Below are 24,632 nucleotides of genomic sequence, written 5' to 3'. Positions count from 1 at the left end.
TACTGTTGGGGGTGAAAAAGTGGAAGAGGTAGGAGAATCACACTTGGCCAACCAGTGAGAATAAACCATATTTAATTCTCACATTTCTAATAGACTATTTTAGACAATATGAATTAAATAATTTGTAACATAAAGGTTGGAGTATCTCCATAACTCATTGTTGTGGTTTGAGCCCGGAGGGAAACTGAGTTCCATGCAGCTGCACACTCGCCCCTTCCCACTCAGGAATGGGAAGGAAACAGTGAAGAAAAAGGCTCAGGAATGGAGATAAGGACAGAGAGGCATGACTTACCCATTATGGTCATGGTCAAAAGACAGTTTCATTACAGGAAGAAAGAAAGCATCAATTTAATTCAAACACTAACACCACCACCACCACTTAACAGACAGAGTGCGACAGTGAGAAGCATTACCACGTCTTAAAAATACCTTCCCCCACTCCCTTCTTCATGGGCATAGTCTTGCTTCCAGTTTCTCTACCTCCTTCCCTGCAGTGGTGCAGGGCGCCAGGGATGGTGTTACAGTCAGTCTGCCACTCCTTCCTCCTCAATGGGAGGACTCCTCACACTCTTACCCTGTTCCAGTGTGGTGCCCCTCTCACGAGAGACAGTCCTCCACAAACTTTCTCTGACATGAGTCATTCCCATGGGATGTATTCCTCCCGAGATGCTCCAGAGTGGGACTTCTTCCCCAAGAGTCTCGGCCTTCTTCACATGCAGCCACCTTCTCTGGTGTGGGGTCCTCCATGAGCTGCAGGTTGGCATCTGCTCCACTGGTGACCTCCATGGGTGGCAAAGAGGGTGGCCCTGCTGTCTCATCATTGTCTGAGGGGAGTTTCTGCACCAGCACACCTCCCCCTCTTCCTCTTCCTTTCTTCCACTGACCTTGGTGTTCACATGGGTGTCCTCCCTGCAACTCCTCACAACTCCCACTCCTCCTCCCAGGTTCCCCTTCTTAAATATGTTATTGCACATGCGCAGCCACCATTGCTAATTGGCTTGGTCTTGGCACAGAGGTGGGTCCGACTTGGAAGCCAGCGGACCATTGAGAAGCTTCTCACAGTGGGTCACCACTGTAGCCCCCTCCTCTGCTACCAAAAACCCTGCTACACGCACAAACCCAGCACGCTCATTCTCTTCTGCAGTTGGTGGCTGTCTCTAAACTTATTCAACATATTTCCTAGTGTCAAAGCACAAGATAGGTTTTCATTATAATGACATGGTTGCTGTCCTGTTCTTTGAGGTAAGGATTGTTGAGAATTTAAAAATATATGTGGTGAAAAATTAGCTGTTCTCCCACATTCTTTTTCATCAGTGTCCTTTCAGAGTAGTTGATTACTTAGTTTCCCTGTTCCTTTTACTAACTTAATTACTATCACCTCACCTAGCTGTAGGTAGTGTGATCATGTAATTCTGCTTCTCCTTTATTTGAAGAGAGTAGGATGTGAAGATGAGAGAGACAGTCTGGTCACTTCTGCTGTCTCCAGCAGCTTCAGTCTGCTGAGTGCCTCAGTTATAGCCCATATAATAGACTTTATCTGAAAAAATTAACCTTAGTATGTTCAAATATGCACAGAACCCCATTATAGATGCAGGTATGCATCTGAGTGGTATCTGTACAGAGAGCTATACAGCTATTCCTCTGCCCCAAAAGCAAAGTAAGTCAACAGGCCTTGTAAAGAAATGTAGACAGATTTTTTTTTTTTTAATTGTTTTGTCTCCTGTGAAGTGCAGCAGCTAGTTTTACCTGTCAAATTGCCTAATGGGCTCCAGGTGTCTGTCTGTTATACCACACTATTTTCAGTGAGGCCAAGTTTTTTCTTCTGGCTGAAGACACAGTCCTCCACAGTCTGTCCAAGTATGGATTGTTATATATAACATCTATCTTGAACATAAGACTTCTTATCTGAAGACCCTGTTTGTTCACAAGAGCCTAACCAGTGAATTCCGAACAAGTGTTTTAAAATCCAGTCGCATTGTCTCACACCAAAGAACAGCTGGGGTCTGAATATTTTTCTAGGTACCTTCTGAAGTAGTAATTTTAATTTCAAGAAGTGTAGAAGCAGGGCAGGGGATGTCAGAGTAATGTAATGCTTGTCAGTTTCATATGACATGGTATTCTTCAAGTACTCTTCAGAAACTGGTATAGAAAATCTGAGCCATGGGGAGGGGTTGGTGGTGTTTGGAGACAGGAAGGCAAAAGTTAATGTTTAATACCTCACAGAAATAACTGAGATGGAAACTTAACCAACCTGAGAATAAGTGGTACTGCATGGAAGTGGAGGATGACTTAAAAAAGCATGCTTTCAGTGAATGGTAGAGGGGAAAGAGAAGGTGGATGCAGCTGAGAAGATTGGAGCAGCATTCCACTATTTTCCTGAGTCTGATTTATCCCTGTCTGTGGTTTTGCTTCTGGTTCGAACTGGACCACTCCTTTCCCTTCCCACAGAGTCTGAATTCCATCAAGGGAGCAGTAAAAGCAGATGAGGCAGTTATAGTGCAGGCACTCACTGGTCAGGAGACCTAACACCAACAAAACCTTGCTTGATTGCTGGCTTGGTACAGACAGGTCTGAAAACAACTTGCAAATACTCAGAGAAATAGAAAAATACTTTTATTTTAATCTCTTTAAATGCTGAGTACTTTATGTCTTTATATTCTCTAAAGTGCTATTATTGATTATTTATATATGCACATTTTGGTCTCTAGAAATTTGAAGCTACTTAATATTGGCCTTATGTTACTTACAAAGAAGTCAGTGGGAGCAAATCTATGTCCATGTTGTTTGATTTAGAAAATACCACCTGTATTTGTAAATTATAGCTTGTTTTCAGACTATTATAACAATAATGTTTTTAATGAAATAAATAGAGGAGGTAATATATAAAAATCAAGTGCATCAGCCACAATTTCACTTTTCAGCTATGTATTTTATAGTCATATTGCTGATAAGCAGCAATGGCATATATAGAGAGTAATTAAACAATAATATGTATTTCTACAGGTTTGACTTAAGGACATTTTCCAGAAGTTTGTGTTTTATCAGAGTCTGCATTTTGTTTATATGTTCCTATATTTTTAAATCTTGAAATTTTGAAGTCTGTCAAACAGAAATACTTTTCTGCAATAGGTACTTTTTTTAAGTTTAGACATTCTACAGTTAATGTGTTAGTTTGTTCTGTGGGAGACAAATGATTATTTTCAAAGCTTCTTTCAGCTGCGACAGACTTGCTATAAATGAATCGGAAGAAAGCAAACTCTCACAACTGTTTATATTAAACAGCAAAAGAAGTAATTTGTTTATGTGATCTGTGGATTATTTATATTTTAAGCTCCATGTAATTCTTTTCATGCTGACAAGTTGATGGTGATCACCACAGTCCTATGTGGATAAAGCTACCTAGCTTACTGAATTTTAGTCTGTGTTGTGGTAAGACAGGGAAACGTGAGTGAGAGTCTTAAGTACTGAAAGGCTGGAAACAGTTAAATCATTTTTACCATCCCTCCTTTGGAACAGCAAAAACAAAGGTAGTACAGACTACAACAGGCCACTTGTTACTGTTTACTTAAGTACAAACAGTGGTAGAAGTGTTTAGTCCTTGGGGAAACTCAGTGATTGAGCAAGAACGCAGAAGTTATTTTGATAAGGCATAGCATTAGTGTGGCCAAACTGTGATCATCCCTGAGCTTTAGGCAGGCCAAGGATGAAGGCCTCATATGTTTGGATCTTCCTGATGAACAAAGATAAATTCTGCTAAGAAAATAAACTCAGTATATTGGTCAATTTGCAACAATTGGTGAAAGAATTAAATTGTATATTTTAGGACTTGGCATGAGAAGTTGTGGGAAAATAGTTCAGGGTTTCTGAGTCTGGCTTGATTTTTCTGTAGATCTGGAAACAGAGCAGAAAATTAATGCATAAACATATTTAACAATACCACGCTGGGTGCTGAAAATCCAAAATGAAAATTAAAACTGCGTGAGAAACAAGACCACAGTCTCTCTTCTCACTTCGGTTTCTTAGTTTTTCACTGCAAAAAGTTTCTAAGAATTTGAGCTAATTTAAAAAAAAAAACAAAAGCAGTCAGCTACTGCAGACCATCAGTTTTTCAGCCCTTGTGACTCTGCCCAGTGGTTCTGGTTACAGTACCATTAACAGAAGGCTAAGAAGAAATGCAGTCTCTTCATTTTTCATCTCCCAAAGGACAGCCATATAGCAACGTCTGCCTTCAGAGGAGCATCTGCAGTGCTTCTGACACTGAGAAAGAGAATGGGGCAATTCAACTGTTTACGCATGTTTAAATGGCAGAAAAAATTTAGTTAGTATGTTCACATTGCACTGTTGAAGTAGGGGTCGGGTGGAGCCAGTAACCCAGTAACCTCTGAGAGGAACATGGTTTTGAGCAGCTGAGGATGTCTGTTGATGTGATCTGCAGCTGGCATAGCTGCAAACAGAAGAGGTTATTGCTGAAAGTCTCAGCCTTAATACAGTTTTAGCTATATCATCAAGCTATAGTCCAAGGAGTAGTATGTGCAAGTGACCTGGAATACTGGATGGGAACGCAGTAACCCAAGTGCAGAATTGCAGTCGAAAGCTAAATGCAAGTGAGTTGAGGCCCTGCTTAGGACTTGCAGGCCCTGTGGTAGAACAAGTTCCAAAACCCTGGCAATTGCAGGCCCGAGTGTCTAACCCTCCAATTTACTCTGCTTCTGGCTGTGTCCGGAGGTTCATGAGTCTTTTATTTCTGATAACATTGTTTTACATCAACATCCTCCGTTTGGTTTCTAGAAATTCAAGGACTGGTTTTGTTTTTCAAGTTCACTTCCAGACATACATGCGTGTGTAGGCCTTACTTGTGCTATTAACTAAATGAAGTTCTGTTCTGTATCTATGCAGATGTGTGCTTCACAATTTGAATAGGATTTAATAAAGCCACCTCACATGTTACAGAAATTAAAGTGTGAGAAACATCTGCAAATCAGACAAACATATGCACAGACAACATTGGAATGATACCAGTGAAAGCTTGGCTCCAGCAATAGTAACAGAAACTGTGAGCACCTTGGCCTCTTCCTCACATGTGTATTTTTTGCTTATAGCATATCAGATATATGGCCTATTCCATTATGTATTTATTAAAGGAGGAAGCACTGTCTAATGATACATCTGGGCCTGTACCTGTGACTCTCTTTTTTTGTACACTTCATTGATATAATAGGCTTGGAAGTTGGTAGGGGTCACATTCCCTAAAATGCAGGGTTTCCTGCTTTTAAATTTGATTGCACATTCCTGGGTTAATTTGGTTTTCATATATGTGCTGGTTTTGGCTGGGGTAGAGTTAATTTTCTTCATAGTAGCTAGTATGGGGCTATGTTTTGGATTTGTGCTGGAAATAACACAGGGATGTTTTAGTTATTGCTGAGCAGTGCTCACACAGTGCAAGGCCTTTTCTCTCCTCACACCACCCTGCCAGTGAGGAGTCTGGGGGTGCACAAGAAGTTGTGAGGGGACACAGCTGGGACAGCTGACCCCAACTGACCAAAGGGATATCCCAGACCATACGACATCATGCCCATCAATAAACTAGAGGGAAGGTTGGCCAGGGGGCTGATGCTTGGGGACTGGCTTGGCATCAGTCAGTTGGTGGTGAGCAATTGTTTTCATTTGCATCACTTGTTTTTCTTGGTTTTTATCTCTCTCTGTTATTTCCCTTTTCATCGCAATCTATTATTATTGTTGTTATTATAATATTTTATTTGAATTCTTAAACTGTTCTAATCTCAACCCATGGGTTTTCTCACTTTTACCCTTCCAGTTCTCTTCCCCCTCCATCCTGCTGCGGAGGGGAGTGAGCAAGCAGCTTTGTGGTGCTTGCTTACTAGCTGTGGTTAAACCACGACAGTATATGTCTGGGGTAATGCTAGATAAATGCAGTTCTTCAAGAACCTCACAGATACTGTTATAAGTAACCTTCTTCCAAAATTATCAACTGGTTGATTCTATGATGAGCATAGTACATCATTTAATATCCAGAAAAATAAGCTTAAAGAAAAGCGTAGGAAAATGATAACCTCAGTTTTCTACAGAACAAAGTTATCTGTATACTCAAACCACTAAACAAAAGAAGTTTTCAGTGGGGAAAAAAAAGTTAACAAAATGTATGAAACATCTGAACAAATTAAATTATGAAAATAAAAGAATCCAATTACAAAATTCAAAACTTGTCATGGTGGCAGTATGTATTTGCTATTAACTGTAGCCCTTTAATTTAATTTGCTTTTTTTGTAATCTCTCAGAAATATAGAGACCTTACAGCATTTGAGAACAAAGTTGATTTTCATACAAAAAGCATTTTAGAACATGTCTAATAGGAGAGTGAGGTGTATATGGAGGGTAGGGAGGACACTCTCATTCCCACTCCCTCCATCGCAGTTTGTAAGTTACAGTTTGGCAAATTAAGTGTGCCTACAGTACAAAAAGAATTTTAAAAATGCTCCAGTTCTTTAAAAAAAAGAAAAATCCTTTTTATAGAATGAGAAGAATAGAGATCAGCAAATCGATCCACAGAACATCAACATTGGCTTGAACTTTGTCTTGAACTGTAAATAAATATATTATCTGGTTTAAATAAGTATTGTTTCTCTCTTTCCTTAACCTTTAATTGCCTTCCATTTCTTGACACCCTGTGCAATCCATCCAAAGATCTCAGCAAAGGGAAATTGTCCTTGGCTGGCTCCTTCCTTCAGAGATGCCCTGCGGAAGGGATTCCCCTGTTCCAAAGTAACATCTCTAGAGCATGTGAGGTGTGAGTCATCCCAGACACAGTGAAACTACAGAGCAGAAACATAATCTTTTAGGGGTATCACTCAAAGGCAAATTATGAAGAGGTGGGAAGTTATTGGAAGACAGAGTGTCAAAGAACCATTTGGATTAGTTATATGAAGGAAACAAGAAGAAAGGAATTTATTGACAGAAATTAAAAGGCTCAAAACTGATGCCATGCTGATGGCATGAAATCACAAATCATGAAATAGGATGAGGCTTTTCTGATGTCAGAATGAGGACTTTGCAAATACAGACTCATTAAGGAGACAGGATTCTCAAAATTCTGTGTTCTTTCCAGCTCTGGAAGGATATTGGTTTTGCTCCTGCTTTTTATAGCCTTGCAAGTAGGTAGTGTAGATAGTTGGAGGCAGGCTGGTGTTTGAAGAGAGTGGACAGGAATAGTCAGAGTATGGCAAAATGTCTGGCTTGTTGTTGATTCCTGGCTTATGCCACTGTCCTATCAATGGAGGCTGGAGCCTGCCATTTCAGGAGAAGCAATAAGACATTGGTTAGTACTGGAGAAGTGGCTGGCTTCTCTACCTACATTCTTTCAGATACTGGGGGACTTCCAGGCCTGATACTCTCCAAGGCCATTTCCCAATCAGTTTTCATTCCTTCCGCATACTGGGGGAGGATGCACTGGCATCCTTGAAGAAACAAAACTGAGTTTTGCTTACAGTGCTGAAAAGATATCTACTTCCATGTGGCTGTCAGTGCTGCCTTGTAGGACAATTAAGTGGCACTGGAGAGAGTTTTTTATGGACCGAAGGAAGTGTCATGGTTAGTAAACAGCACTCGGAGATAGGAGTGTCTGGACAAAAAGGTTTAGCAAGAGGCAGGAAAGATTTTGCTGGGAAGCAAATAGGAAATATGAATCACCGTTTGGTGGAAAGGGGTTAACCTCTTCCCTGAACATGTTATTTAGCATGTTCTACCACTCTTTTTTTTTTTTTTTTTCCACCTTGTTGGGTGCTCTATGTCCACTGTGAAATAAACTATCTGAGGTTTCCCCAATTAGATGTCCTACTGTGGTAGGCATTAAATATTATTAGATACACAGCAGGAGACAATCACTGCTACATTTAATAATTAAATTTGAAGACAATGTAAGGGAAAAATGGAAGAAGGAAGTTGTAAGTAAAAGTGAGTAAGATAGTCATGTGAAGTCCATGGCTTGGAGAGGAATTTCAGGTGGTTTTATGTGAGGATTTTGCTCAGTGAGAACAGAATGGAGAAGAAATGTTCAAAAGATAAAGGTCAGGAAGGGAGAGAAGGCATACTGTGTGGCTGAAGTTTGTTTGTTTGTTTGTTTGTTTTTTTAAAGTAGCCTTGAGTAGGTCCTTCCTCCCATTTAGTTTATAAGCAAGTTGTTACTGATTTAAAAACACTGACAAGTTGGTGACAATTAAGAACCTTTCAGGGAAGAAAGGATTCTCAAAGGTGTTATAAAAACTGGTGGGTAAAGTGGTATAGGGAAGTTTCCCTCTGGGAGGTCTGTTTGAAGGGAACCAGATGAAGCTCCTTCTCCCTTAACTCTGGTTGTCTGCTTGTTCTCTTCTATGCTCTGTTACCAGCTCTCCCAGCAATGGACGCATCCATTCATCCCTTGTTTCTGTAACTTGTCTTCTGTAAGTACTTTCACAATCTTCTTTCCAAAATTACTTAACTCCCACTATTACAGCTCCCTGCTCCTTCTACCACATATGAAAGTAAACATATACATACACAGACAAGTGTTCTTTCTCTCTTTCTGATTAATCTTGCTCATACCCTTCTGGTCCTTGTCCACTTAGTGAGACCAGTGTGTTCATGTCTGTCTCATACAGGGAGAGCAGTGTTTCTCTTGTCTTAGTTTCTGGGCTAATTGCACTTCTTCTGCCTTTATGAACTTCATGAGGACCATGCATTTAATTGATAGACCTTTAAGTACTGCTGTTTCTTACAGAGTAGTAACTTCATTCAGACCAAGGCATAGGTGTTAATTTTCTTCTATTTGTTTCTGTGAGTCTTTGGTACCTCCAGCTCTGTGTTTGTTCATTCATTCATTCATTCATTCATTTATATTCTTTCTGTCAGTCTGACAATTAATAAGTGATCAAGTATTTATAGGTGACATCTGGAAGATGTAGATTAAAGACATCACAGACAAAACCCATCATAGGACAATGAACATATAATATGCATTCTAATGTATTAACTTATTTGCTTTTTCGTATTTAAGATACTAGCTTGTATTTCACCTTTTCAGAGGTTAGTACTGTCAACGTTGCATGATTTTCTTACTGTTTTGTTAGTTCTGTTGAAGATGAGCTACTTGTTTGTCCTGTGCATTGGAACTCTTCATTTTCTGTCCTTCATGGTCTCTGATCTCATTCCTACATGTTATTCATAAATCCAAGGAGTAGTATCTTTTTTTTTTTTTGTCTGACTCATACATTGTCACCTAATGCTATATCCATGGTTTCTTGACCCATTGTGATTAATGTTTAAGGAAATCTTCCAAATTATAATAGTACTTGCTTTCTGTACACTAGTGAAACACTTCTCGTAGAGAATGGTTTCTTCTTCATGGACCCTTTTGCAAAAAACAGGCATTTTTTAATTTGCCGTTCACCAGCCACTGATGATTAGAATGATAACACTAATCTCTAATCCTAGGGATTTACAAAACTGAACTACTTAATACTTAGAAACAGCAGCTTTACTTCAAGTAACTGCCAGGGTATCTGTTTTCTGTGATGCTTTTTTTTTTTAAAAAAAAAAACTTCTTTAATACAGTCAACACAGATTTGTACATAAACAGTGTTCCACACCTGAATTATATACTAGTTACATTCATAATAAAAAGACACCGTTAGGTGGATTAATAGTCTTGGACCATGGTAAAGTTAGAATTGGACTCATATATCTTTGTTTTCATCTTCACAAATGATATCTGAAGAGCAGAAGCCCACTGTCATTTGAATGACAGTTCCTAAAGCAAAATATAATTTCTCAGTCCATAAAACACATGTTACAGTTTGTTAAACTAAACTAAATCTAGCAATGATGATATTTTTTAAAATTACACAAGTTTGTAGTTATATATAATGTTATAGATATACCACTGATTTTTCTTAAAACTGGTTTAGTGAGGGTAGGATATTTCTTTTCTGAATTGTGTAATTTCACCATGGAATGAACATTACAGTGCTATATACCATCTTCTTCCATCAGTACTTAACGTGAAGGTTTGTCTCTATTGAATTATGGCCTGATTTTTTTTTCCTTTCATTTGTTTTCAAAAGTGAGATAAGTAGATTGTAATGTATATATACTCCATTAAGAAACCTCATATTAATAGTGGCTAACTTTTTGCACCTCTAGAGTTTAACAGCTTTTCAAAAGAAGGTCACCTATGGCTCTACAGGTAATCAGTTCAGAGCCATACGCAATAATGCCTTATATAATAAATATAAACGTAAACAGAAATATACATGTTTTTTCATACATTTTGATTAATGCAAAGCCACCATCACCATAGATAATTGAAAGTGGATTAAATTTTAACTTTCATTTTAACACTTAATATTACATCTGTTGAACTAGTCCAGATACTATAGTCACATGTTTAGATGTTATTTTCCAGTAACATATGTTAGTTGGTTGCACAAACTCTCCCTTCCCCACATGAATGAATATTTGGAGTGGTAAGTTCTGTATGTCAGCTACTGACAGTGTAGATGGTTTCTTAACAATTGTAGTAGATATCACTGAGTTTTTCAAGGATAAATGTTACTGCATGCAGATAAAATACCTTTGGTGTTTCTCTGTGTCCTCTAAGAGTTTTGCTGGGACAAAAATAAATAAACCAGTAAATGTTAATTTGAGTGACATAGAGCTGAAAGTGGGAAGCAGAGGCTGTGTTTCATTGTTTCTCTGAAAAAGTAAGTAGTAAAGGTAATCATATTCTTCATTATGTGGTATATGGGTGTTGACTGACAGCCGGCTGAACAGGAGCCAGCAGTGTGCCCAGGGGGCCAAGAAGGCCAATGGCATCCTGGCTTGTGTCAGCAATAGCGTGGCCAGCAGGGACAGGGAAGGGATCTGACCCCTGTACTCGGCACTGGTGAGGCCGCCCCTCGATTCCTGTGTTCAGTTTTGGGCCCCTCACTACAAAAAGGACATTGAATGACTCGAGCGTGTCCAGAGAAGGGCAACGAAGCTGGTGCAGGGTCTGGAGCACAGGTCGTACGGGGAGTGGCTGAGGGAACTGGGGGTGTTTAGTCTGGAGAAGAGGAGGCTGAGGGGAGACCTCATCGCCCTCTACAGCTACCTGAAAGGAGGTTGCAGAGAGCTGGGGATGAGTCTCTTTAATGAAGTAACAAGCGATAGGACAAGAGGTAATGGCCTCAAGTTGCGCCATGGAAGGTTTAGCCTGGATATTAGAAAGCATTTCTTTCCAGAACGGGTTGTTAGGTGTTGGAATGGGCTGCCCAGGGAGGTGGTGGAGTCCCCATCCCTGGAGGTGTTTAAGAGTAGAGTTGACATAGCACTGAGGGATCTGGTGTAGTTGGGAACTGTCAATGTTAGCTTAATGGTTGGACTGGATGATCTACAAGGTCTTTTCCAACTTAGATGATTCTGTGATTCGCTGATATTCTAAAAGCACAATGTCAGCTGCTCTATTTGGTGTATATCAGATAGTCCACAGTCATAATGGATTGTGTGCAAAACTTTTGTAAGATTATGACCTACCTTCAAGTCTTCTCTTTATAATTAGGTTGGTGAATAAGAGAACACATATATGTGATAGAAATCTTATAATTAAACTGCAGGCTCTGAGTTGGCTGAAAATGTGATTTATCAGCATAAATGCTTCCATATGAGCTATGTGATTTGGTTTAGGATAAGTTCTACTCATCCGGAAAATAGATTGCTAACAGAATATTCATTCTTGCATTATCTAGTCTTGGACTGTCAGATTTTAAATATTGCTAGTGAAAGTAAGTTTTACTGGGACATCTGAAGCTGAAGTGAGTGCCTTGTAACTTCTTGCCTGACAGGTTAAAATGGATTCAGTCAAACTGCAGTGCCTTCTGTGTGGGTCTGATTTCAGGGTGTCTTCCATGTAATTCATCTTGGTTAGTCAAAGATAAATCTCAAAATTCCCAGACATGTTGTTCATCATCCTTTACAATTGCTTATCCCCAAAACCTTCATTGAAAGTTAAGACTTTGGGTATTTATTGGTCTGTAAATCTTAGAAACAACTTGGTCTTAATGGATCAAATACAATACACTGTCTCTTTCCTTTTGTGTTTGAATAATGAAGAAAACTTGCAACACTTGGTGGAGTTGCAAGTGTAGATGCTGATGTATTTTTAGTGGCTTCTGGTTGATGTTAGTGACTTATGTGTCTATTGCATTTGGTTTAATAGGCTGTAAACACTAGGAGCTGATGACCAATTGTATGTTTGCATCTTCCCTTTCCTATTAAAAGACAGTAAGTTCCAGCAAAGGAGCAGGATGAAGTCCTATGCCTGGTAAATATTTTAGTTGTGCCATCAGGAATTATCAGAACATGCCTGCAGAACTCTGATAAGACCTCGTAACAGGATTTTCAGTATAGCTTTCATTTGACATGTTCTCCTAAAAACATTTACCTTTTTGTCTTCTTTTTTGAGACTTAAATATTTTAGGGAATGAACGGAGATGATGGCACAGAAGCTTCTAGAAGCTCATATGTCAACAGACTGTATATTTAGGAACATTGCGAATGACAATCACCTTTTTTCAATAACAGACATATTTTAAAAGTGGTAACTAATGCTTCTAATTCTTACAAAAAGTTACTGTTTTGTGAAATCACTTTCCCAAGCAGTTGCAGAGAAGCACATAGAAAAAGGGAAACAACCCATCCCCCAAACTATTGTGTATGTAGCTTGGAAGTGTTATGGCCATACTAGGTGCCTCATTCATTTTGGCACCTCCAGCAAGTCTTTCTTCCTCTGCCTTTCAGATATGCATAAGCTTTATTCTCTTTCCCACTGCATGTCAGAATATTCCAGTGGTTTTTCCATTGATGATAGTACTTCCTCAGTGTAGACTTAATGAGGAAAGCTCACTATGCCAAGTGGAACTAAGTCATGCAACCTTACAGTTTTACTAAATAATCTTTGCCAAAGTCTATTATCTCTAGAGAAAAGGGTTTATTTTTTTCCTGATGTTAAAAAATGGCTTACTTCAAATATGCTGTCAGTGAGTCTGTATTTATATGTATGTTTGGGCATCTACATTGCTCTACACAGAAGAAAAAGGAGGAGTAGTGAAAAGCAATAGGGTCGATTTAGCACTTAAGGATATACTGTAGTTGGGAACTGTCAGTGTTAGGTGAATGGTTGGACTAGCAAGGTCCTTTCCAACCTAGATGATTCTGTGATTCTGTGCAATACTTGTTTTCCTCAGCTATTACATCTGTTTCATAGGGTGATTCTCTTCAGGGTGGTGATGATTCTCCATTCTCAGACTCCATTACACTGGAACAAACAACAAGTAATATTGGAGTGTCAAGTGGACGTGTCAGCTTATGGATGCAGTGGATGTTGCCAAAAATTACTATAAAATTGTTTGCTCCTGATCCTAGAAATAATGGCACAGGTATTCAGCATTTTTCCCCCAATATACTATTTTAAATTCCATACATTATTTTACAGCACAGTGTTAGCTGTTCAGGACATTTACTGACAATATTAAACACTGTAATGCAGAAATGATGGGTTAGATCTACATTTTAAACTAGAATGACAAGCTGTAGTTAGGTTAGTGCATGTAATCAGAATTCAGTGTTGTTCTTTGGCATAACCTTCCCCCTTCACGTGGGAAGATGATTATATTAAGTTGGAAAGAAGTTGATTATTTTACTTAATAGAGTGCTGCATTTATTGCCTTAGAAGCAACCATTTTTCATTTTGATTATAATTTAGTAGTGTGTTTTGCGTATGTCCATGTATAGACATGTAGTTTTGTATTGATAATTTCAAATTTAAATTTAATATAATCATCATAGTGTAATCCTTAAAGTCATAGAAAGTTTAATATGGAGTTCAACATAGAAGTTTCAGCTTCTGTGTTAAAAAGAGAAATATGTGTGGTACACAGCTTCCCTTTTTTTACGTTGAGGTTAAAGTTGGATTATCATCTGGACAGTAATTGAAAAGAACTCGGATTCTATTGATGTACTGCAGGACTTCAAATATTTTTTTGTTAGGAAACACTGCCGCTTATCAATTAACATTGTTACTCATAGAAATTTGAACAAGCAAGGGGACTAATGATTAAAGCTTGTTTTCAAGGACATGTGCTTGAATCTTTGGTTTTAAAAAACTAACTACACAAGAGAAAGAAATCTCAAGTATTGTAAGGGTAAATATCTTGGCACAAACTTTTTATATTTTTTACTGGAATTATACTACGAACACCTGAACTAAACCCCCCATATATGTGTCTACACATTTGTATTAAAAAGTTTGGATTCCAAAATTTTTTTCTGGTTCTTATCTGTGTGACATTTGAATCAAAAAGTACTTCATGAAAATACTCTTGAGTACAAGTAGCATCATCCTATTTACAAAGTGTAGTGTCTCAGATATATTTCTTGCTTTAAAACTTGCAAGTTTCGGATTAGTAACTAATAATTTTTATTTTCTTTGACTATTGCAGAAGTTTGTGTTGTCAGTGAATTAGAAGATCTCAGTGCCTCAGTGGATATGCAGGATGTCTATACCAAAATCAAATGTAAAATAGAAAGCTTCAATATTGACCATTACAGAAACAGGTAATTCATGGGAGTTCTGCTTTAATTTCAGGATGAAAGGCAGCAGGTTTTTTTTTTTTTTCTTAATTCTTAACTTGATTTTAAGGCAATTATTCAATTTCAGTGAAATGTTTTAAATCTTTTTAGTAATAAAAATCAGAATTATGTTTTCTCAGAATTACATCTGATTCCAAAGAAATACATAGAAATCATTATAAATCAGGAGAGCACATTTTCATACTGCTCTGTTGGTCCATTAGACAAAAATAACTAGTTTTAACTGAAATTTTGAATAGAAAACTTCTTAAATATTGCTTCATGATCTGTTAGCAAGTGCCAATATTTAATGATTTATGGTACCATACTATCTATCAAAAAGAAGTTTCTAAAACCTGAGCTTTTTCTTTTCCTGTGTCTTAGAGACACCATAATGGAGCGAACTAAGCTGATCATCTGTGTTTGTGACACAGTACAGTTTTATGCAGACACACTTGAGCAAAATTTCAGTAATTAATGACAACTAGTCTATCGTCAATATTATCTACATTTAGAGTAGGTAGTTAGGCCTACTATATATCTTACAACTTTAGCAAGTCTTGTTAATTGAGTTAATTGCTGCACCAATGTGATTGGGTTCATTTGGCATCGAAACACATGGTTTTGTAGGAGAGACTGCATGTGCCACCTTCTAGCTCATGGCCGTGAAAACTCTAGGCTTGACAAAATAAAGGAGAGCCTATGTAGTCCTTGATCAGCTGGGTTAGTGTTTGCTATTACAGATTAACAGATTTCATTATGGCAGACAAAAATGAAAAGAGTTGTGTTACTCCCTGAGAGGAAGAAAAAAACTAAGTTAAAAGCTTCAGAACATTTTTTTGTCATGGAAAATGACTAAAAATATTTAGGATCCAATGTCTGCAAAGTCTTATTGGACACTTACTGTTTCCCATGTACAAGAAGAAGGAGATTTAGTATCAACTTGGCATAGTTACCACCATTTCTGAGACTTTTCTTCTGATTAGCTGTCTAAAAAAAAGTTGAATTCCTGATCCTTTGCCTGTTGCAAATGCAGTTATTGTTTGTACATGTTGTAATGTTTGATAATCCCAATTTATACTTTATTTTCAAAGTCTTTTAAAATCAAGTCATGATGCTTTAAAATGCTTTGGAATCCCAGTAGCTAGGTGCTATTAACAAGCTTCTTCGTCCACAGATTCTATGAGAAGCTTGAGAGAAGGTACTTCATTCCCAGGAACCTATTGTTCCTTTAGAAATGTTTTCAACTTTATGGTGTTCTTTTTGTTAAAGTTATATAGGGGCTTTTTAAAAAAAAAAAATTCTACTTGACAAGGTAATTACTGATCTCACTTCTATTTCACAATCTTTCAAAGTGCCTTTCTCTGTCTTGAAATCTCTGTGGACTAAAATCAAAAGCAGAGAACAGATAAGGTGAACATTCTGTCTTCCAGGCCAGAAGCAGTCAGGCCATTTTGAAGGAATATTTCTACAATGCAGAGAAAATCTTTTGGTGAGATTTCTTTAATAGTCTGAAGTGCTTACCTAAGTAACTCTTGTTAAGCCATGTATTTTTCTTTATTCTTACATATGTTAAAAAGAATTATTACAGGAACTGTAGTACAAAGCACATTTCAATACTTAATAGCTCATTTTTTCTGAATAATACTATGACTTTGTAACGTATGTGAATGCAGCTTTTTGTTCACAGTTTCTAGGTTCTTGTAATCATTCTCCTCATTCTAATAAAGCTATCTGCTGAAAATCCAGGGGTAAGTCCCTATTCTCTGTGCAGGATTTTATTATACTTTTAGTCTCATGTGTTTTGACCATTTGCTCTAGGTTGCCCGTTGACATAAAATTGTACAAAGTTGCTTTTTTAATCATTTTTTTGGTTGATCTGATTGAATTTCAGCTTTTTAGGAAGAAGTATGGCATAAGCTTTATCCTGCAGTTACATTTAATGTAAAATTTTTTTGCTTTTTTGTTTTTTGTCTTCCTCTCTTCCATGCCTCGTTCATTACCTCAAGCCTTGGGGAAGATTCTTGGTCTCTGGGGCAATATGGAGGTGTGTTCCTTTCCTGTACTGACAAGCTGAACAGACGTACCTTGTTGGTTCGACCCATCAGCAAGCAGGACCCTTTCAGTAATTTCTCTGGCTTCTTTCCCTCTGTAAGAATCTTTTAAAAAATTTTTACTACAGATATTCTACTAATAAATGCTAGTTGGAGTGAAAAAAAATAATTTCAGATGGTTTTAGTTCCTTGTCATCTGAATTTTTTTAACTGAATATATGTATTGCTTATAGTATTTTCTTCATCCTTTATTAATAGCCCCAGTCATTTTTTAGTAGATATGGGAAGGAGGGTTGGTGGTTCGCAACCTGATACATAACAGCAGTCTGCTGCAGTCAATGGGATTCATTTATGTGAAAATTGAGCACATACATTAATATTTGGAGACCAAGTGTGTAAAATCCAGTACTGAAGGCTGCACTTTGTTCATGTAATTCTGGTATCTACTTAGGGTTTTAAGTACTTTGTATTACTGCAGTATACCTTTATGCAACCTTTTAAAATTACTTCTTCTGATAATGCAACAATTAATAATTTCATATTTGAGTCTTTCTTTTGAACGCTTGGAATATTACTTGCTGATTCAGTATATTTCAGTGTGAGGTATTTAACGCCCTTTTTTGTTGCCTATCCTTGAAAGACTTTATGTATTAGGACACTGGGCTCTTGATCTTCACAAATGTATGACTGTATAGAATCTTTTTATGTTAGTGGAATTTTTGTGTGGTCTTATTTATTTTCATCATGACTATTGTTTGGTAATATTTCTCTTAATCTCTTTGTTCCAGTTCTTATAGGAAATCAACTTACTAATTTTTTAATTTCAGTTAATGATAAAAGCTTCCAGTTTTTCAGCATTTGAACTATGTATCCTGTTTATTTAAGAGATGATGTTGTTCCGTTAACATTTAAATTGCATTAAATTGTTTTTAATCAAATTTAAGATGCTGAAAGAAGCAACTACTTGCAAAATGTGGTTGCTTTAATTTGTGCTTACGTGATTAAAGCTAATATTTAAGCAATCTTACAGAATTCTATCAAAATGTTTACCGCACTGTTAAAATAATGTTTTTCCTGGTTATTTTTACATTTTTCACTTGTTAACAATGTATGAATGATAGACTTTCACAGATAATATGAAAACTGTACTGTACATCTTCTGGGAGCTAGGCATCTAATTGTCATGTTTATCTAGGAAATCTCTCCTTCTAATTGAAAAAATCTATTTCTAAAGTACAGTGCAATGTATCTTTATTGAAATTAAGTGCTTTAGCAAGGGATACAGCTATTATCTTTAAATATTCAGAGGTGAGGCAAAACCAGCTCAATTCTTAGAGTATTTAATTGACTATGGGTGGTTTATATACCCATATTCAAACAGAGTGAAGCTATCTCAGTCCCAAGCATTTTTTAGCACCTATTGTATTTTCACATACTCCCTTGCATTTTTCCTTCTGTAAGAGCTATTTCTAAAATGTCTGAAGTGAAGAAGAAACCAAAATATGTAACTGTGTGGAAAATAATCAGAAAAAGTTTGGTAAATTTAGACTCTTGACTATATGGGGTATTTTTTGGCTAATTGGAATTGAATTTCATATGACAAACAATCGGAAAATAAATAAAAATGATGGGCAATTCATAGTTTTAGCTGACACAGTAGATGAAGTATGGACACACTGTGAAGAAATTGTCCATTCAAAAATAAGAAATTTTCTCTACTAATCAGAGACAGTGAAAAATACAGAACCCTAAACATCCTAACTAACAGAGAATATAGCAATTGATGGATGTTATATGTGTACGTTTTTGCAGCAATTTGTTGTTTTGTTTTTTTTCCTTGAAACAGACAACTGCAAAACTTTTAGATGGCTCACACCAACAGCATGGATTTCTTTCTCTCACTTACACCAAAGCTGTGACCAAAAATGTCCGGCACAAACTGATATCAAGAAATGAACGAAGAACTTTCCATAAGCTATCAGAAGGTCACACTGATGGTTCTCCTCACTTTCTTCATGAGATCCTTCTCTCTGCTCAGGCCTTTGATGTGGTCCTCTGTTTTCCATTGCTTAATGCGATTGCAAGCATTTTTCAAGCCAGGTTGCCAAGGAGTCAAAAGGAGAAGAGAAAATCACCAGGCCAACCTATGAGGACTCATGCTCTAACTTCCCGCAACTTGCCTCTGATTTATATCAGCACTGGTGTAATAAGAGTCTTCTTTCCCCAGAATGAGGAAGATCGTCATACAGCAGAAGGTACAATATTTTGGTAGAGGGTTTTTTCTGTTCAGCAGTGTAGACAAATACTCTAACTTAGTTCAGTCGCTGACCATTGGTAGGGCCTTCATTTTCAAGGGTCAGAGTTAGGAAACATCTAACATTCATGCTACTTCTCTTCAGATTTGCTGAAAAGTTGGGGTTTTTTTAGGTATTTATTTGATCTTTGCTTTCCAAGTACCTATAGAGTTTGCATTTAAAATGTGATTGTTAGCAAAAAAAAATGGTTAAGAATCGTGGAAGGAGAATTTAACCCAGTTCTGCAGTAGTGATTCTTGTGTCAGCTCTCATTATGCTAATACCAGTTCAGTCTTCTGTAGATGCCTGTTCCAGCAATGGGGTGTAATCATGGACCCTTAGCTCTCATGAAAATTGGCACTAGAAAACCATGCAGTAGTGAAGCAGGTAGATATTCTAGTACCTATTGGAGAAAGTTATTAAAATGTACCTTGTGATTGATGCCCAACAGATTATAGAATTCATAACTTATTTAGTAAGTCTTAGTTGAAGCTATTCAGACTCCCTTATGTAAGATGTATTCTGTTATGTATAGAGGTGTGGATAGCTTAAGCTGTTCTTTCAAACAAAAGTAAGTAGCCATTTGATCTATAGAGAATAATTTTCTGTAAGAAATTGGTTTTCCTTCATACATAAAATATATTTACATCCCTGTTACAATCTTTATATATAACTAAAGAGATGCTGAGGTTAAAATTACACTTTCTAAGGCTAGCAGGAATGTGGTGGTTTCCATTACCAACAAATCTTCTAGAGATTTAAAAAAAAAAAAAAAAAAAAGAAAAAGGTGTTTTACTGGTATCATGATATGCTTTCATAATCTTATAGGTATGGGGAGGAGGTTTACCATTATACATAATAGCATACAATATAACCCTAAGAGTATTTAGATTTTTCTCATAACCTAATTGCAAGAAGTGCAGACAGTAAGAATTCACATGGATCATTTTTTTGCCAACATTCTCTACAATTTTCCAATTGGGAATGCTGAAAACACAGAAAGATAAAATTAGACTGGCTGTGTTGGCAAGAAGGAGTTATGATTCTGGCTGGAAGGAAGTTCTAGGGCATGCTGTCAAGGAAATCTTTTTTTAAATAGTGTTTTTGTAGCTCTGTAGCTGTATACTTTATTAAAAAGAAACAGTAAAAAACTTTGTCTTGTTGCTATCCCTTGCTTGAAAATGCATGCGAAGAGCAGAATTGCCATGGTTAAGCATGTATGTAGGAAAGAAAACTATATATACTTTTAAAGAATAATGCTAAAGATTAGCTCTAGTAAATTAATAAGAAAGTGAGCTAACCTCTTCCACTGGAAAATTCTGACATATCATCACTGTGAAAATCAGAACCATTCTCGGTTCATTTCTTCTTTCACCCCAGATTTTCACAAACTTTTGTCTGTTTCTAAATGTGAAATAAATCACTTCTCTCTTCTTCTGCTTATTGTCTTCAAGAACAATAGAAACAATAATAAGGAGTAAGAGTTGAATATGACCTATGTAACTGGTGTGCTAGGTCAGAAAAGTGTTATATGTTGTGGAGGTATGCCTCCATAAGACCTCATTCATCATTTATTGATTGAGAAAGAATTTTAATCTGATAAGATTTATGTGATCACTTCAGTAACAGTAGGAAAACAATTACCTCAGTTTCTCTTTTAGTCAATTGTCTGCTGTTCATTCCTTGTACCTAGTGATAGCTCAATAAAACAAAATTTAATTGTGTCTTCACATATACAGTTAAAAAAAGGCAAATTTGTTCTTTATTTGTATTTGTGCAGTCCAAACCCAAACTTGCACCATGAACTGTGGTACGCAAACACTATGAAATAATGAAAATCATTATTGTTCTCACGAGGCATTTACGTACACACATGTATGAATACACCCACAAATTTTATAACGTTTTAGTTTCATGGTTTTTGCATCAGCACCAGATTAACATTTGTTTTTGTGGTGTACTTGAGAGCAGCATTTTATCCTAGGCAATTAGCAATGCTGCTTTTCCTCAGAGTTTGATTTGTTAATACATCAAGTGGTGTTTCAAGCTCTGGCCATCATTTATGTAGTGATGAAGTAAAGACAACTAAATATATAAAAGCAATATCTAAAAAATAGAAACAAATACTGCATAGCAGAACGCTAAAAATTTTTTTAAAATTGTAAGACACTTATAAGAAGTGGTAAAGACTAGGAAAATCCACATCTGGCTGGTTTGAGGACAATAAGAGATTTTTAATATGTGCTGGGAGCAAAATATCAGGCATCACTAGAAAGGACATGATAAATTTGTTGATAGTGAAAAAGAAACGGCGGCATACTGAATAAGCGTATGTCCTGCATTTGTAGAAGTGATATATTCTTGTCACATGAGCATGACTCCCACCTTTGAAGTCTGTCGTAACATATGGTCTGTAACATCCTCCTTGCTTACTATTAAAGAGTTTCAAATCAGTCAGACTGAATAACTGGTGCTAAGGGATCTTGGTCTTCTGAGGCTAATTTTTAACACACCTTGGAAGAACAGGTTTTAGACAGCTGAAGGTATATCTAGTAAAATGAAAAGTGTGATGTTCAAATAAAATTAAGACAGGTAGTTTTATTGCTCTCCCTCAGGGAACATAAAGGGGGGAAAAAAATCTATTACAGGGTTCAGTTAATAAAGAATTTTGTATTTGTTACACGATAATAAATGTACTTTTATGTAAAATTAGTCTTGTTAAACACATCTGATTTCCAGTTTTCATTATGGTTACAATTCTTAGTTGATAAAACATTTGTAAAGGTTTGATATGCTTAGACTTTTGTAAGGAGTTTGACATTGCGTCTCATGGTATTCTAATTAAAATATATCCCCATACGGTATCTGTGGAAATGTTAAATGAATTTAAAATGGCTGACTAGAAGTCTAAAAAAATTAATTGTCAGTTGGGAATAATAAGTGAAATCGGTATTCAATACTCTGAAAGTAAATATAAAACCATTGCTGCTAGCATCAATGTATGTTGGAAAGAATTTCCTGAGGAAAATGTTAAGGACTCTGTAGGCCATGCATCTGGGTCACTGTGCTTCCATCACTGCTCATAGAAAATGTACTAAATCCTCTAAAGCTCAAGTTATATATCAAGGAAAAAAATTATGCAGAGTATATCTTCATGATTGGATGGACTATCCTGGGAGACAGGGGCTGAAAACAGTTTAAGGGTCACAGTGGACTTACTGAAAAGAAATAAGGTCAGTAGCTGTACTTCTGCATGTGGCAGATGATGGAATATCATGTCCAATTTGATTTCTATTCAAAAAATGGGAATTGACAAAACTGGAGAAGGTGCTGAAAAGCACTGCAAATGCTAATCAAGTGCTGAAGAAGAAGCAGTACAAGGAAGGATTAAAAGACTGGAATGTGTTTATCTCAGCAAAAAGAAGAGATGAGTGGGAAAACCAAGTGAGATGGTGAAAAACGTTATTACATTTGGGTCTGTAAGTTTTTCCTGGATTGTATTTATGTTGTGTAGTTTAGACCTTTTCTTTCCCTCAAATTTTTAAATATTTATAATGACTATGATTGCTCACTACATTATTCCCATATTTTGAAAAGCTAATGGGAGAATTCCTGGGTTAATGAATTCATCATCTTAAATTCTGACTCAGATTACCACTCTTTAGAAACCAGCTGAAAATATTAATGCCTGTAATTCTTTCTAAGAGGGCCTTAATTTCTTGACCTACAGGAAGCTGTATACAAAAGAACCACTCCCAGCCTTGAAAAAAAATTCTACAATGCTTATGTAATAGAGACAGTGATGAGTATTTGCATAGACATTTGCCACCTAATTCAGTTGCAGTTGCAATCTGAAGTATATTTAATACTTTCACTCCTTTTTCTTATGTATCAGAAAAAAAGAAATCCAACAGGGTAAGCCTGTAGTGGCAGGAACTCTAATGTTTACTCATTTTTTTGATCTAAAAGTCGAAAATATAGTTTCTGATTTAGTCACAGACAGGATTTTCTTGTCAGCTTAACTTTTCTACCTTAGTTCTGGCAACCAAACCATCTTGTATATGGTTTTGATCTGCTTTGGGGACTAAAGGATTTGACTTTGCTTTTTAAGTAGATGAGGTCCTTTTAAGTAAACCCCTTGTGTTCTGATTTAGTTGTGTCAGAACTTGTGTTACCATGCTGTTGCATGTTTACTGTGGTATTCCCTATAATTGTTTCAAAATATCATATTAGAATTTCTGTGAATTCTGTGATTTCTCCTATCTGTTTAAAAATATACATATGTATATATAGCTGCAGATCATGGTGTCTTAGTCACCAGGATATTAATGGGTCTGGAGAAGCCAGTTTTTAAACTCATAGATTTCACTGGTTCTTTCCAAAACAAGCATTTAATTTTTCAGAAAAATATTTAAACTCTGTTCTGCTGCTATCATTTTGTTTTCAGAACTCACATGTGAGAGTCTTGTAGAATTTCCTTGGACGTGGGAACAAGTGTGATGTCGTTCTGTCCTTGTTATGTATCATACTGGTGGTGAAGTGAACCACTTCAGATGATGAACTCTTTGAGCTTGCATCACATGTTCTCAGGAGCTTCCTAGTTACTATCAAGTCTTCTGAGCAGAACCTTATCCAAATGCTTTGTGTATGTCTGTGTCTGCTGAGAAGGTGATGCACTAAACTTAGTCTTTTACTGTAAGGAGACTTCACAGAGTTTGTTTACTAAAAGAAATGTGTTTCTGTTTTTTTCTGGGCAGAACTTTGGTTTTCTATCTAATATGACCACTGCTTTTAAAACTTAAGAATTTGAACATATGGCTGAAATTTGAATATGATGGAGATGCAGTGGAAAGCAGAGGTTTTTCTTCTTGGAGTAATTTTGTTATTGATGTGGAATTTACTGTCCATTACTACATCTTGTTCTTTGTATATGTGTCAGATTTCCGATGCTCTTGTTTCAGTCCTTGTGTTTAAACTTTTCATGTGTGTTGCAACCCATACCAAATGCTACTAGGATGGTTACATTGTAATATTCTGCAATGTTTTGCATCTAAAGGAGGTAGACCCATACTAAAAAGTGTGCACGATTCAGAGTGCTTTACATGCTGATATTTCAGCAGATAATTATTGGAGAAACAGACAGATTACAAAGTTCATGAGATCAACATAATTTTGGAAAAAAAAAAAAAGTCATCAGAGAAAATGAGAAGTCACAGAGCAGGTTTTAGTTGTGTGATAAAACTTTCTGAGGAAATTACAATAGTTTTGTCTTTTATGTGTCACAATGGTGCTATTGATATTTTGGCACTTTTTTGTGTGTGTAATTGCTGCTCCTGAGCAGAACTGTATACTTAGCAGACATTCTTGGATTTTTTTTTTTTGCAAGAAATAGTTTTTCAGTGTTTCTGCTATGTGCATTTGACTTTTAATCAAACACATATTTCTCTTCTCCTAACTACAGCTAATCCAACAATTAAAGAAGACACTTTGGTTCTCAAGATTGGATCTGTCTCTATGGCTCCTCAGGCTGACAACCCTCTTGGTAGAGCTGTGCTCAGAAAAGACATTTATCAGTAAGTGTTTGGGGAGGGGGTTGGGTTTTCATGTATAGTCTCAGAAAAATTCATTT

The 24,632-nt window shown here is 36.7% G+C and overlaps 1 protein-coding gene across 2 annotated transcripts in view; it reads left to right on the top strand.

Annotated features, from left to right (window-relative positions):
* The window catches only part of VPS13B (vacuolar protein sorting 13 homolog B), a 482,028-nt gene that overhangs the window by 263,316 nt on the left and 194,080 nt on the right, over positions 1 to 24,632 (top strand). For both annotated transcript variants that reach the window (XM_074898647.1, XM_074898646.1), the window contains exons 26-30: positions 13,292 to 13,463; positions 14,526 to 14,640; positions 16,665 to 16,806; positions 18,556 to 18,964; positions 24,465 to 24,576. In XM_074898647.1, coding sequence (XP_074754748.1) covers positions 13,292 to 13,463; positions 14,526 to 14,640; positions 16,665 to 16,806; positions 18,556 to 18,964; positions 24,465 to 24,576 — 950 coding nt within the window. The remainder of the gene's footprint in view (positions 1 to 13,291; positions 13,464 to 14,525; positions 14,641 to 16,664; positions 16,807 to 18,555; positions 18,965 to 24,464; positions 24,577 to 24,632) is intronic.

This window comes from Athene noctua, chromosome 2 (assembly GCF_965140245.1).
Source record: "Athene noctua chromosome 2, bAthNoc1.hap1.1, whole genome shotgun sequence".
Taxonomy (NCBI): Eukaryota; Metazoa; Chordata; class Aves; order Strigiformes; family Strigidae; genus Athene; species Athene noctua.
Note: the sequence above shows the minus strand (reverse complement) of the source record. Positions and strands in the feature narration are given on the sequence as shown.